The sequence below is a fragment of the Acanthopagrus latus genome, chromosome 19, assembly GCF_904848185.1.
Source record: "Acanthopagrus latus isolate v.2019 chromosome 19, fAcaLat1.1, whole genome shotgun sequence".
Taxonomy (NCBI): Eukaryota; Metazoa; Chordata; class Actinopteri; order Spariformes; family Sparidae; genus Acanthopagrus; species Acanthopagrus latus.
The window spans coordinates 10,510,618-10,526,574 of NC_051057.1; the positions used below are offsets into that span (position 1 = coordinate 10,510,618).

Genomic DNA, 15,957 nt, shown 5'->3' on the forward strand with positions numbered 1-15,957 from the left:
ACTGGGTTTATACTCACTTTGTGTTTTTCTGCATGCAGTCAGGTTGTGTGTTTATGAGACAGTATGTGGGGGGCCAGTCAATACTACATAAACTCTGTCATGGATGGCTGACTTCTCAAGGTCTCCCTGTCTCCTAGACCTTCCAAATGGCCATCCTTAATCACTGTTTAACCGCCCGCCCCTCTTCACCAGCTTGACTGCAGTTACCAAGAAGACTACTGTCACCACAGTAACAGCGACTGATTGGCAGATGAACCATAAAGTGGTCACTGTTGAAATAGCGACACACATTGTGCTCATTTTGTACTCTTTTATTGCTTTGTCTACATCCTCTTATTTGCACATCTGCTTTGCTCGGAAGACCTCCTCATCACATTGTCTATTCCTTGGCCTGTTCAGTTAGCAGACTGATCAGTCTGGTCCATCATTAAAAATACTTCATAGAATGTAGAGCTCAGCAAGACAACAACATATGATTCATGCCTAGTATTTCTAGTATCTGGCTCACTTTACCAAGACTTTGTGTATATTATTATTACAAATACATATTTGTAACATCAGTGTTCTTCAATATAATAAATATATATAACGAAACACAAGCAGAGATTATTTAACTGATTATCTACCAGTTCATATGGCTGCATACTGGAATAATCAGTTCTCTCTCTGTTAGTGCTTATAAATATACCCACTTGCCACCACTAAGGATTCCTCAGGACTTTTGATCACCAGTCAGTATCAGCCACCTCCTCCACCTTTCACGTTCATGAAGCCTGGTGGAAATGCACAAGATCAGAGCAGTATTCACTACATGTAATGTGGTTATTATGTTTTATAGTCTGTTGTCCCATTAAACACAGTCTACAGATTACTGCTATTCCACTGCAAGTAACTGCAGGGATTAGAGGAAGTTTTACTGAAATTCAGCTTTTCACAGTATGTACTGGCACACAGAGACAATTAACTTAACTGATACAATAATGTAAAATGATGGTGTAAGACCTAATAGACTGAGGACAGCATTTGACATACACAACAAGTATAATGCTGACAGTTCATAGATATTATATAGATATTGATATTTAACAGCTTGCTTTGAATGTGGCTGCCACTGCAGGGAGAATGTGACTGCAAGTCCATTAATGTATGCAGCGTAGTGTCCCAGAGAGCGCGAGGGACAAGCAGATTCTAAAAGCACAGTTTGGAAAGAAGCACAAGGTCATACAAAGAAAACCTCTCAACGACAGAAGCGGCTATGCTCTTTTATTAGTTTGTCTTTTGTATATTTTTATACAGTTTTTATGGCGGGATTTCTGTTTCAGAGCTGCTACTTCTGACCTTCCTGTGGAGACTACCGTACAAGCACCATGTAATCATTTTAACACCGAAGTCAACAGTCCTTTTATTCCCTGAACCATGCAGCCGGGAAAAGAATAGCACACTGACTAAATGTGAAATAACAAATCGAAAATATAAAATGCCTACCTAAATTGTAAATAAAATGTAACTTCTCCTTTTTCATTCTATAATAGCATGTGAATAGTATTTCAGACATGACTGCAGCTCGCTGGAGTGAGACATTGTTTTGTTTGTTGTGTCTCTTGAGGCTGTTCAATTACACTCCTTAGTTGTTTTTTTGCGTGAACCAACGGTCAGACAGAGAGAAGATTGATGATTTGTCATTGTTAATTTCCACTCTGTTGACTCGATGACTCCTCTTTCATAGTGACACTAAACACACACGCGCACACATGCACATGCAAATTCACACACTACTACAACATTCATCGTAAGGATCAGTTTGCTCTCCTTCAGACACACTCTCACACGGTCCTCGGCTGGTGTGTTTGCCTCTAAACTAGGTGTTTAATGGGGTGTGATAGGATATATTGGGCTTGTCATTTTTCCTCATTTACCTGAGTTTCTTCTAATCTCATTTCAAAGTCAGAGCTAACAAAATACAGAAGTGTATTACCTGTGAGATTATCTCGCTTCTCTATGGCTCCCTCCGTCTCTCACTCTCTGTGACTGTCTGGCTTGTGGGTGGGGGTGGAAGGGCGATGGAGTAAAAGTGTGAGAGTGGGTGGCTTTTATTAGCATGCTTTGACTTTGCACTGTATTTTCAAGCGGTATGTTTGGTGGTATCAAACACAAATCTCCCACCTCAGCTTTCTCACTTTATTCATTTATATGCCTCTTTTTTCCATCTCATCTTCCTTCTCCCCACCTTATCTTCTTCCCTATCTCACTTCACCTCTCATCACTACCAATGCTCTTTATCTCCAGACGGTAGAGAACTGCGTTTGCATCCTGAGGAATCTGTCGTACCGTTTGGCTGCCGAGACATCCCACGGCCAGCAGGGGGGGTTGGAGGAGCTGGACGGCCTGCTTTGTGATGCCAACATTCGCGACGGAGAGAGTTCCGGCTGCTGGGGAAAGAAGAAGAAGAAAAAGAAGGGAGCCGATCAGGTAAGAGGAAAAAGAAGAATAGAAGATCGCGGAGATATAGTTGATAAAAAAAAAAAATGTGGTGATGATGATGGTGGTAAAGAGCATGGTACGAGTTCCATTGGGTTATGATTAGCTCATAACATAGCGTAGCATATGAATCACATAATTTTCATACTCAGTGCAACCTTTTGCCTTGTATGGAAGATATCTTTTTCTACTCATTTATCAAGGTTTTTACTTTCGCATGTCCCATATTAATATTTTATACTTTATCAGGCAGTAATGGTAGAGGTGGACTGATTATGGACATCTGACCAGCCTCCAGCGCACTCAAACTAGGTTTTAAGCATCGCAGTTGGGCCAAAGAAAAAACACACAAACACAACCCGTGCTTGCATCCCTCAGCCCCATTCTGACTTCACTACCTCACTGATATTGGCCCATACCAAACCTGAGACAAAGAGCTTTATTTCTGCTCTATTCCATCCATTATTGGCCACTTCCTCTCCAGGCTAATGCAACTCTCCCCCATGGGACACACATGGAAAATGTAAACACACACAGAAGAGAAGAGAAAAGAAAGAAAGAGTGAATTCCTTCCTCCCACCCAAAACCAAAGCTTTACACACTCAAAACAGTCAATGCTCTCTGATTCAGAAGAACTTAACAGAACTGTAGTGTATTAAGGAGTAGAAAAAAGACAGGCAGAGCTGGATGCAGACACTACCAACTATGATTAAACCAGAGGTATACACTTCGTCTGAGACTGACAGAGTGGTAGGAGCCAAGAGACTGGGTCAGAGAGAGGAAGACAGGGAGGAAATTATGTACTGTAGAAACCAGACAGGAGGCTGAAAGAGACACAGGCAGTTAGATTGAAACGTAGTCTCCTTAATCATTTATTAGAGGGTCAGGCAGTCAATGCCAGGGAGCAGTACAGGAGCCTGAACTGGACCTAAACCCTCCTAATGGACACACAGACAGTTTTTTTGTTTTGCTCTTGGGAATGTCGTACAGATGTCTGCTTCATTTAATATATTCTGCTGTCTCCTCCAAATTCTTGGAACACACAGTACAATTTTGGAAACAACACAATGAAAGTTTCATTGAAATAACAACATTTTAAAGTGTTTGTTAAAGCTGAAATCTGTAATATTTTGCACAGCAAAGATAACAGAGCATCTACACTTCAAACTTGTTAAATGGATAACCATGATTGGTATCCAGCTGTAAGAGCTTGAATCTGAATGTGTTGGTTACTTCACTGGCATTGCAAAACATGACACAACACAGCAATTTGATCAACTTCCCAATAGCAGGCAATGTCGAGGTTAAGCTACACTGAATATGGCAGGTGTAATGTACAGATATTAAATCAAATAATACCTTAAAAAAAACAGTATGTATCCACATTTTGAAAATTATATCTCGAAGGCTGCATATGGAGCTGTTTGTCGTGCTGAAGCAAAATCATTGGGAAATTTGATGGTTATCATTGGAGAATTTAAGATCAACAAATTGACGTTATACATTGATATTTAGTATGTAGGGTGTCTCGGCAACAGAAAGTATTCTGCTGTGGAAAAGTTCATGCCTGTTGTTGTAGTGCCTCTACACACTTCAAAATATAAGAGGCCTTTGATTTTTTGATCAGAGGATCTATGTATAGATTAAAACGTGTGTGCAAACACACAGATTCCACAGCATCTCTCTATAGACGCACACTCCCCTAGTTTACCTTGAGACAAGGGGAGGAGGGGAGGAAGTTGAGCGAAACGAGGAAGGTTGATAGGGAGAGGAAAAACTGAGAACTGGAGAGAGAAGGATGGAAATTCAACGAGAAAGTGGGGGGGCAAGAAAAAAATCAGTAGAGAAGTAAAGAAAAGGGGGACAAGATATTAGAAACAAACAAGGGAGAATAACAATAAAGAAGGTGAGATGACAGTAGGTTCATGACAATGTGAAAAAGGTGTGAGCATGTCACTCAACAAAGAAATTTTAAAAAAAAAATCAAAGGACTCCAATGCAGCGCAGGATATGAGAAGGGTGGAGGTGAATGGGACTGAAGGTGTGAAGCTTTAGGTTCCTTCAACAAAGCAAATGTAGGAGTGAAACGCTCTCTCATAGTGTCTCTTTTCAAACACATCTCTTATCTCTTCATCTTTGCCCCTTTCCCACCTCTCTCCTCCATCACCATTCTCTCTGACATAGCAGGTTGACAAGGAGCAATTTACACAGTGTGTCTTTCACATTTTAATATGTCAGAGTGTCCTGGGGGAAGATGCAGTTTGCTTTTAGACATGCATGCAGTCATTTTGACTTGATATAATAGGTGTGAAACCAGTTCGATTTGCTGAAGAAAATGGAAGGAGTAGGAAAAGTGAATGAACAGTGTTAACTCATTTAATGATTCACAGCTTTGGTGATTTAAGTGTAAATTGACAACTTGTATCAGCTAACCTCCAATGGTTTAACTTCTCACCTTGCTGCAGTGATGTGCAGGTTTGCTCAAGGACCTTTTAATCAGACAAGCCAGTAAAACACTGCCTCTCAGTTTGGTGTGTGTTTACTCAAACATTGCTTCATCAATACCAGTTAAGAGTCAACACCAGTCAACATAAAAAATTTGTCCGATACTGTCTCCTCTTTCACAGTGGGATGGCGTTGGCCCCTTTCCAGACACAGCAGAGCCCCCAAAAGGGGTTCAGATGCTGTGGCACCCCACAATCGTGAAGCCCTACCTCACCCTGCTGTCTGAATGCTCCAATCCAGACACCCTGGAGGGAGCAGCCGGGGCTCTGCAGAACCTTGCCGCAGGCAGCTGGAAGGTAACGCTTAGAGTGAAAACTCTTTGCTTTCTTATTCTTCACTTGAGCATCTTTGTCACTCATAATATGTGGTTGCAGGACCCCAAGATTATAATCATGTTAATATGGTGTGATCCACTTTCAGTCAGAGTACAGTAAATTACTGTTTTCCTGGTGATGTAGAATTGAAGCTCATGCTGCACTTCCAGTTGTTGTACTTGTGTTCTAATAGAGCATGAGGTAAACACTAAAAACTGTAAATGTGTGTTTATACATTTCAGTCTATATTATTATAAAAGGAAGGAATTCATTATGATCCTGTTCGAACTCAGCTGTGCACTGAATGCAGAGACGCAGTGTACACAGCTTTTTCTGTGTAGATAGAACAGTGTATTCACATTATGAGTAGACAAACAACTGTGTGTGTGTGCATGTACATAAATGTGTTTATGCAAATGTGTGATAGTGTGTAGGCTACTGAGTTCTTTTTAGAAACTGTCACAGCATGTAGCCAAGAAACACTCTGCTGCCAGACAGTTAAATGAAGCAATACTAGACAAGTTATCTGCCTCAGTAACATTAGTAGACCACCCATAGAATTAGTATAGAATAAAGCACTCATTTTGATTCTGTTTATTGAAAATTAGATGATTGCCTGATTAGTTTTGTTTTGGGTAATAGAAGACAATGGATACAAGGAATAACATGCATACGTGGTAACACTTGGTTCCAATATGGTCCTTGATGTCAAACAACAGGACAGACAATAACACAACAATCCCCAATCCCTGTCCTAGTATGTCAGCTGGCAATCAGTTGTAACACACTATTTGTTGTTACACCATTCTGCTGAAATATTTGAACACTGAATTTTACAAGGATTCTATGTGTTCTATAGTAAATAATATTGTTTAGTAGGAACACAATAACTGTAATGATGTAAAGGCTCCAAGCTCAAACCCACCAGGGAGTCTACCCAGGGTTCAGTGGCAGCTGGCTGATGGAAGCAGCTAGATGGTAATAATGTATGAGTCATGCAGTCATACTGGAGAGTGTTAGGGAGGGCAGTGTTAGCTTTGATGGAGCTGCATATAAGACTAAAAGGCAGAAAACGTGAGGGAATAACCTTGGAATGACCTTAAAATCATAAATCTGGACTGGAAGTTGTTGGTTGTAATCTGAGAATGTTGATGGGAATGCTTACGTGGTCCAGAAATGTCAAATGGATACATTGCTTTGAATGTATGTAAAAATGGGAGCTCAGGAGGGGTGGCAGACAGGGAAGCACAGTGTGGATGAGAGGGATGTCTCTGTGGTCCTGTAAATATGTGTAGGAGGTGTGTGTGTCTGATTTTGGTTCTGTGAGTATTTCCATTGGTAGTGGAATAGACAGAGACACGGAAACACAGAAAGCGGTAAATGGAAGAGGAGACTATAGCAAGACAAGGTAGGATGAGAAAATGATGGGGGGCAGGTGGGCTTCATGAAATCGCATTTTCTATTTTGGATCCTTACTATGCGTGTGTGTGTGTGTGTGTGTGTGTGTGTGTGTGTGTGTGTGTGTGTGTGTGTGTGTGTGTGTGTGTGTGTGTGTGTGTGATTGTGTGTGTGCGTCTGTGTCTGTGCGTATGCTTTGTTGTGTCTCCTCTAAGCAAGATCCCTACTGACTTTGAGAATGGTGCTGCTGACAGTTTCCAAAGGAGCTGTGTTGGCGTAGTGCTGGCACAGTCTACACTCAGCTGAGCTCTTGGATAAGACATGCTATCATTTCGCTCTAAGGGTGAATTAATTCCTGAAATGATGAACCAAAATTTGCCCATTTTTGTCTCGAAGACAAACAATACTGTGTTTTAACATTAACATGAAATAAATGACTGTTTTGACAGAAACTTCTAGCTTTACACTTCACTTGCTGATATCTGTCCCTGGGTGCTGTTTAACACAGCCCCAGTCTTCTTCAGTTGACACACAAGGCGGCACCACTTGAGCCGTTAAGGGTCGAGTGGTCCATTTAAGCATACCTTGATAGTTATTGAGGGAGGATAGAGTGGTCTCCAAGCTCAAAACTCTTCTCTATGGTTCATATAATTCTCCTCTCTTACAGTATATCACTTGTGAGTCAGTGTAATGTCTCAGCTGCTCTCACATTGCCCCTGAATATAACATCTCCCACTCAACCTCGTCCATTGTGCTTCATCTGTCTCCTTTTTTTACATACCGCAACCACTTTATTTACAGTCCGTCTCTGGTATGAAAAAGAGAGAAAGAAAATATTCAGTATAGTGACAAGAGGGCAGTGGTAGAATAAAAATGCATGGAATATAAACAACCCATCTCACAATGCACAGGTGTGTCCTCAGTGTGAGGTGAACTAAAAAAGCAAGCAAGTAAAAAGGATGGCTCTGATATTTTTGTCTTTTGTTTGCAAATGTCTTAGTGGAAACCTTGCATCTTCATTAATTTATTCAAGAAGTAGATTCATTACAATCATTCAGACTGAACAATACTGAGAAAAAGTAAAAACTAAGTTTTAAAATGAAACTTCTACAATCTTCCTGTTTTGAAGAACACTGCCACCATAAATGCACCATGACATTGTTTGATATTTGGAAGTAAATGCACTAAATGTTTGTTTATTTGCTTTAAATTATAGTTGCTAGTTTTCAGTGTGTAACAGTCTTCTCCTTGCTTTCTCCCTGTCAGTGGTCAGTGTACATCCGGGCTGCTGTGCGTAAAGAGAAAGGCCTTCCCATCCTGGTGGAGTTACTGAGGATAGATAATGACAAGGTCGTTTGTGCCGTGGCCACCGCTCTCAGAAATATGGCCTTGGACATCAGGAACAAGGAACTCATCGGTGAGTACTTACTAAAAACATCTCCAAGAGATGATATGAGGTGGTGAATCCTCGCCCCACCTGCTTGACGAAATCATTGCAAGGTTCGCTGGTATTTTTAATCTCTATCAAGTCACTTGAATTTGAACACCTGTGCTGTTATGCTCAGTTGGATTCTCTCTGTTGTTTGTGTGTGAAGCGCTACCTGAAGCCCATTTCTACCTCTAATTGCATTCTCTCGCAGCCTTTCTACTGTGGTCTGTTCCCATCACATTGTTCTCGTTTAGAGCAAGTCAGGAGCATATGTTAAAGTGATGTTACAGGGTATGGGTAAAAACGCCTGTAGCCTGTTGCACCAATTAAAACTAATGGACACTGTCTGCCTGTTGTCAAGTTTTCCTTTTAGTATTAAATTACCTTTCGACTCATTAAATTATGGCATTGATTGAGACCGTTAATTAGTGATTACAAGTGTATATCTCTAGCTGGAACTCACGTGATTTAATTGTATTGCTCTGCAGCTACCATACATAACTACACCCTGTTATTGTGGAGACTATTGCAATTTGGTTTTCTTTTTCTATTTTAAGTGTTGTGTAAAGTAATTTTACATGTAATTAAACTAACAAAGGCCAATGTGTGTTGTGAGAAAATGAGGCTAATGAGGAAAGACAGTGCAGGGGTGAGTAAAGGGAATAAACTGGTAATTAATGTGTATTTAAAAGAGAAGGGCTGCAAAAAGAAGGAGAGGGAGAGAGAAATACTGCAGCAGAAGAGATGGTCTAATCAAAGGCTTGCATTGGGCAACAGCACACTGTGTACTGAGTGAGCCTCACTCAGGCTAACCACATCTACAGACTTGACTAGTTAACCTGACACATTGAGACACTTTCATGTTGTGTGTGTGGGATGTGTCCTCTTTGCATAAGAACACACCATGCCTGCATGGATATAACTGCACTTTATGCATACGTGTGTACAGTATGTGCCTGTGTGACATCACCCCTCACCGTCTCTGGTATCTCTGATTATCTTGAATTCGTGGTGGGCTCAGTGGTTCCTATAGCAACCCTGCTACCCTCTGGTTTCGGGAGCCTCCCTGGGTTTCTGCTGGAGCATCTTAAGAGTGACCAGGATTGCCGCCGGCAAAGCTCATCACGTCTATCCTGTGATGGGCTGGCTGATGCACAGAGCAGATTACAGCATAATTGAGACCTTTGCACAAAGACACTTATTATTCTGATTTCATTGTACGTTGTTTAAGTTTGTTTTGTTTCTTTAGTGCACCTGCTGATGTTCTAATGATAAAGTTAGGTGTTGTAGGAATTCATACATGTATTTAGAAAGAAATGTGGAAGTAGAAATCAATTAAATGCACTTCATCCATATCAACTCAAACAGAATTCTTACTCTTACTTTATTAACTGTTTCCCTTAAATTTTAGAATATTATGATAATTTCATTGAATACTGTAATATTCCAAGGTCACAATTAAGTCTGTCTGAGCCATTTGCGCTTACATTGGAAAAAGAAATGTTTCATTTGAATAAAATTAAAGTGAAAAGCATTCCACACACAAGCACAACTTAATAGTTTTCTCCATTTGACCTTTAACAATGAGAACTGTATGTTTTGCTCTGGAAATCATTCAGCTGTTCACTAATTGATTAAAATATTTGAGGTAATTGGTCATTTTTTGCCTCTGGTCTTTTATAACCATTAGCTTCTGAATCAGAGTAATATAAAAAGGAGACAAGTGTTACGAGAGGTGGACACTGTAATGAATTTGAGAGAGAGAGAAAGTCAAAACATGCAGGCTGATTAAATAATGTAATTGCTTGCAAATTCACAGAAAAAATCAATTCAGATTTGTTTGGCATTTTCATTTGAATGTATGCTTGCCTTACTTAGTACCCCGTTTACATGGTTTAAGTCCTGCATGTTATTAGCTCTCCGAGTGTCATTTCTGAGACTCAAGAAACAGACAGTAAGACAGAGACAGGGCGATGGAGTCAAATTATGATATGTATTAGAACGAGAGAAAATCAGGCGCATCACAGATCATCACTCTCCTGTCGGAATAATGACTAACACCATCAGGGCTAAAAATAGATACACCTGGGCAAGAAAACAGTGATCAGAGATGTCTGTGAGGTTAACAGTCATGGAAGCTTACTTTATTAGCAACACAGAGAGTTCTTGGTTAACTTTGGTTCTTTCCTCCCTAGGCAGATTCATTAAAAATGTTTTAAATGTGTAAAGTGTAAGAAATGGTCAGAATTTGGGTTCAAAACATTCATATAATGAACTGACAGTATGTCACTATGACAGTATGACCTCTTGGTATTATGTTTTTGAGTGAAATACAGTAAGCTTGCTTATCAGCTAACTCAGGCCCATCCTGTCTCATAATACCACATTGTACCTCAAGAGGCAATACACCAATAGTTGTAAGCTGGCAGATGTATGACAGTTTGCTAAATTTCACCAGCTCTCTTAGTGTATTAAGTCCAGTAAATAAACAAAATAAACTCACAAATGTGAAAAGGGAGCCCAGTTCTCTTGTTGCAAGTCAACTAAGAGGTCTAGTAGCTGCATGAATCAGTTAGCTAACAAGCCAACAGCAGCTAGCTACATCCACAGATACCTACTGAGATAAAGTGTTGACTATGCTGATATGCTGCTGTGGCAGTGCCACTTAACATTCAGAGATATCTTCAACAGGTGGCTGGATGTTGCACTGGCCAGTCCTCTTTTATGTTGAAATGAGCAGCATGACCCAGCATGGGCATCCTATTGTAGTGCTTGATTAAGAATGGAAATGGTTAATGGAATTTTGGTCCTGGTTTCGTCCTTCAGCTAATGAAAAATAGATCTGCCTAAAGCTTGCCAAATGTTAACTATTACTGTTATTTTTTTTATCTACAACCTTTTTCAAGGTATTATTTGAACTGGCATTGTTGCTGTTTTACTGCCTGGCAAACACAAATAATGAGCTAAGAGGCAGTTGGAAACTGCCCAAGCTGCAGAGCAGGCTGTTGATTCGTATTGGGGTTGTCTTTACAAGAAGCCCTTTCAGGAATTAATTTGCTCAATATGAAAATTGCTTATTACACCTGATAAGACAATGATGGCTGGCTGGATCTGTTAGCTAGCTAACAGGCGTTATTCAAATAGTCACATAAAATTCATTAGTATCAGTGGAATAAATGATCAGTTCCAAATCAGCTCACAAATCAACTTCTGTTCCAAACTGTTGAGATTGCCAAATGGCAAATGAGACAGAAAGAGACAGTCAGCGTTAATGACACACAGTGACACAGAAAGACAGAAAGTCTCAGAGATGCAGAGAGAAAATGGAGAGAGGAGTAGAAAAGTGAGAGGGATCACTCAGAGTTGAATCTTCGCTTTTGGCAAGGTGTGAGTTGATGCGTGTCGACAGAAAAGAGGTAGAGGCCAGGCAGTCCTAAGAGACAAGCTCCATTTGGCCCATGTTCGCAAGCTTTATTCACCACAGTGGCTCTAACCTCTGAGTCAAACACCTTTTTCTTTACACCATGCACATCTGCAAAACAACAGGTTAACCCAAAGTGACAAAGCGATTACAAAGACTAGTTTGCGGGGCATTGTCAGATCAAAGTTACACCTGATTAGAACATAATTTTCCTAATATGATCTAGAGTAAGTCGAGTCTTTCTGAAAAGCAAAGAAAACAAACCATCTCTTCCAACTCATGCGATAGTGTGTCATAAGCTGTTAGTGCCGGTAAGTTTGGCAGCATCACTGTGGGGGAATGGTAGTTTGCATGAGCGCTCAGCAGAGTGAGCGGAGATGAGAATCATCTTTCGCACACAATAACCTCAGAGTGTCAAATCCTCTGGAAAGCACTGTGTGATTGAATGGCGGCAAGACAAGCAAGAGAGCTACAAGGCTGAAGGATTGAGGAAAAGAGCAGAGACGGGCCAAGTCAGGCTATAGGGAGGCTGAATAGGGTTGGAAGATAAAACAGAGGAGAAAGAGAAGTAGAGAGGGCAGCGGCAGCTAAGGAGCTAACCGCATATGTATGCTTATATTCCAATCCCTCTGTAATGTGATTTAGTCGCATATTGATGTCGCTGAGAATCATTCTTCTCATCTGTCAATGTTTTTGTCTCTCTCCTGATTTCACCTCCTTCATAGTTTTTGATTTGCATAATGCACTGTATGCCTGTGTAGCAATAAATGAGTCCCATTCACTGCTACGCCGTCTGTCAGCGCAATTCTTCCCCATTTACTTACAGATGGTAATTTGACACACATGAATTGGGAACAGCCCTGGAATGCCAAAAAGACGCAGTGTTTTTTTTTCTTTTTTTCTCAAATACAGCAACCATTTACTAAAGGTTCCCATAAACATATGCTGTGTAGATCCAGAGCAAAGCTGGTGTTAACTGAATTGTAATTAATGCAAAAACTGTAAATTAAACATTTAATCTAATTGTGTTTCTGGAATCTGCACAAAGATTTTAATTTAAATTCCAAACATCAAGTCCTAATAGGACATTTTGGGGATTCCATTACATTTTTGATGTATAATAATGCAAATTTGGATGTTGAACTTTCTGGGTTACACTTTTTATACTTTATAAGGGCTTTTTGATTCAAGTTGTTGAAATGGCACAGAGCCTTCATTCTATATTGCATTTGATTATACATCTATCTACACTATCACTGATTTGGCAATCAAAGCATTGACACTTTTAAGCATTATTTGATAGTCGTATTTATGATGTGTGCATACATCAAGAATCAAAGAAAATATTTTAGTTTGGTGCAACGACAGATGTTCAAAGACATCAAGAAAATCTGACCGGTCAGCTTCTTGATACTAGATTTGCTGGCTTACTTCCTGCATTTAGACCACAGTAATTGACCTACAACATCAAACAAAGCTCCTCATGGTTTACTTGAAAGTGGCACAAGACCACCTCTTTCGTGTGAACCGTGGGGCGCCTGATTTGAAGCAACACCCAGGTTTGATCACGATGTTCTTGTGTGTAATTGGTGCAGGAACTCCTCAGTTCTGTTTGATTTACATCAAATAAAAATACATTTGAAATACTGATAACATACTGATGCTTAATGGTTGCAGAAGATGCCCCACACTTAGTAGTAATGACTTTTGAAATGTTAAAACTTCAGTGAACCATATCAGCAAAGGCAACACTGTATCAGTGCATAAAATATGTAACAATGATTTGATTTAGTAGTTGAAAATGAGCCTTTGCTCATCTCTTTCACCCTTTCACATCTTCCTCTCCCGTTTCTGTGTGTTATTCTCTTGTCTCACCACAACTCCTATCGCCTACTCTCCACCCCTCATTTCCACTTTACCCTATTATTCCACAACATGAATATTATACCCCTTTTGCTCCACCTTATTCTGCGTCTTTCTTTCTCTTCTCTTCTCCTTTTCCTCCTTCAAACTGTTTGTCCCCACACACACCTCCCTCTCCGTCTCCTTTCCTCCCGATTCAGACATTAGCTCATAACGCCTCAGCTTCTCTCTCTCGCAGTCTCTCGCTCTTTGTGTCTCGCATTGATGACATCAGTGCTGGGGAGTGTTACTGTGGAAACCACATTACTGCACCGCAGGGATGTCACTAATTGCATGATTGAAAATGTGTGGGTCTGTAGAAGATTGTGTGTGAGTTAGAGGTCAGGCGCTGTTATAGTTAACGCAGATGCAAATAAGGGGTAGGAAAAAAAAATTCCTTTTGATCTAAACATTTTATTCACGTGCGCGCGCGCACACACACACACACACACACACACACACACATACAGACATTGTATTACAGTGAAAGTCCTCACTGAGCCGGGGGCAAAAAATTACTTGACATATGTATCCTACTTTTTGGATTCCTGGCTACACTAAATTATTTTAGATCACCAGAGAAATTCCATTGTGTTTTCTTCGCCTCTGCTGGCCTTTACACATATTTCTCTATCCATTTTGTCAACATAAACATAAGATACTTTAGAGAGCTAGCGGGCCAAAACAAGGAGAAGCCCTGCCCATTGACTCAAATTAAATCGACACATATTTCACCATCCACGTTGCAGCTGTACTTGATGAAATATCAGTGTCGCCTTTGGGATGAATCTCTAGTGTGTGAGGGTCTGGCATGTCCTTTATCAGCGCACTTTGTTCTCTCTGGCATTCTCTGTCCTCCACTCCTCTGTACTAGACTGGGATCACAGCAGACAGAGAAATAGAAACAAAGAACAATAAAGAGATATCAAGGGAGGGAAAGAAAGGGCTGTCATGCTATGATGAGATTTCTGTCTTACAGCTGTCCCTCCAGGGTCTGACTCATGTTCAGGTCATCTTGGGTGGTGCACAGATTTAATTTCACTTCTGTTTTTGCTCCTTGAAGGTGAGAAGTGACATATTCAAAGCATCATTTTAATCAAGAAAATGTCTGCACTTGTAAAAACTTAGCTGATGATCACTGAGAAGCTGCACACTGTAAATTTAACTATCACAATGAGAATTATCTATTCTCTGCCATTGTGTGTGTGTATGAATAGAGTATGTTTATGTGTGTGCGTCTATACATCTTCCGAGCATTAATTTTCTTCACGTCAGTGGAATGTCTTTAATGAAGCCACAGGTTCCACGCTGGGGGAAAAAATATCCTCTGCCTTTCCTCCCTATCTCTCTGTGTGTCTCTCTCTCTCTCGGTCTCTCTCTCCCTCCTCTGCAGTTGATGCTGTAAACCTGTCACCCACAGACATCAAAGAGAGAGACACAGAGGGCGAGAAATAACTGGTGTGAAAAGCACCAAACACAGAAAGGCAGAATATTTTACAACGACGGAAGCGGCAGCATACAGCTTTCCAATTTACCTCCATTCCTGACCTGTTTAAACTTGCTGTGTTTCATCTGTTTGCACTCTCATCTCCATCTTCATTTTATTTATTCATTGATATATAAGTTTAAAGGAATGCACCTCACATTGCAGTGCAGAATCAGACCGTCCTCGGAGAGCCTTCATATCTTCATATTTGTTTGATGAGGATGCAGGGGGGTTGATATTTGGTGGCTGCAGGGTGTGTTTGAGTGGATCCAAGATCCAGAACTCGTTATAATGCTGTAATGTTTTATGATTTTGATTATGGTGAGCTAAATTGATTCCAACAAAGAACCCCTAACTCCTCCCTGAATGACAATACTGATGTTTCAGAGTATCTCCAGGGTTTGTGCATTGATATAATTCTGGTGTCTATTCTCAAATGCAGTTTGATCTCGCAGAGAACATCCAAAGACCAGAACTACATCACTTTCTTGTTCTCAATAAAGGAACATGCCCACAGAACAGAAACCAATACTGTGTTGCTTTGAATCTGGCGCCCCCTGTCGATGATGTCATGTACTGATTAAATCACCTCTAGGAAACTCACTGAAATTAGACAAAAACACTGGAACACTTGTTTTGTCACTGAATATTTGATAGCAGCTGCAGCACCCAATAATCATAACACATTTCAAATTAAGCACATTGGGTTGACAACAAATAAGGGTGAATGATTAATGTGTTGAGCGATAGTATAAAAGAATGAATTTAGTATATCTTCAAGTGATGATTTGAGACAAGCTTACCATCCATAAAATGAATGATTCAGTCATACACATACTGTCGATTTAACTGCAATTTGAGTATACAAGTATCCATCTTTGTCCTGTAGGAAAGCAATTATCACAATCATCTCACAGTTCTCATTGTAACATTGGCTTTTATTCAGCCTAGAACATATTCATAGAACCCAGAAAGGCTTTAGCAACATTACTAGGTGCTTTTGATTCCAGTAAGTGTACAGAAG

General features: G+C 40.3%; 1 protein-coding gene across 9 annotated transcripts in view; it reads left to right on the forward strand.

Annotated features, from left to right (window-relative positions):
• ctnnd2a (catenin (cadherin-associated protein), delta 2a) overlaps nucleotides 1-15,957 on the forward strand; it is a 253,938-nt gene that overhangs the window by 203,224 nt on the left and 34,757 nt on the right. For all 9 annotated transcript variants that reach the window (XM_037078443.1, XM_037078439.1, XM_037078440.1 and 6 more), the window contains 3 exons: nucleotides 2,287-2,469; nucleotides 5,106-5,279; nucleotides 7,962-8,112. In XM_037078443.1, coding sequence (XP_036934338.1) covers nucleotides 2,287-2,469; nucleotides 5,106-5,279; nucleotides 7,962-8,112 — 508 coding nt within the window. The remainder of the gene's footprint in view (nucleotides 1-2,286; nucleotides 2,470-5,105; nucleotides 5,280-7,961; nucleotides 8,113-15,957) is intronic.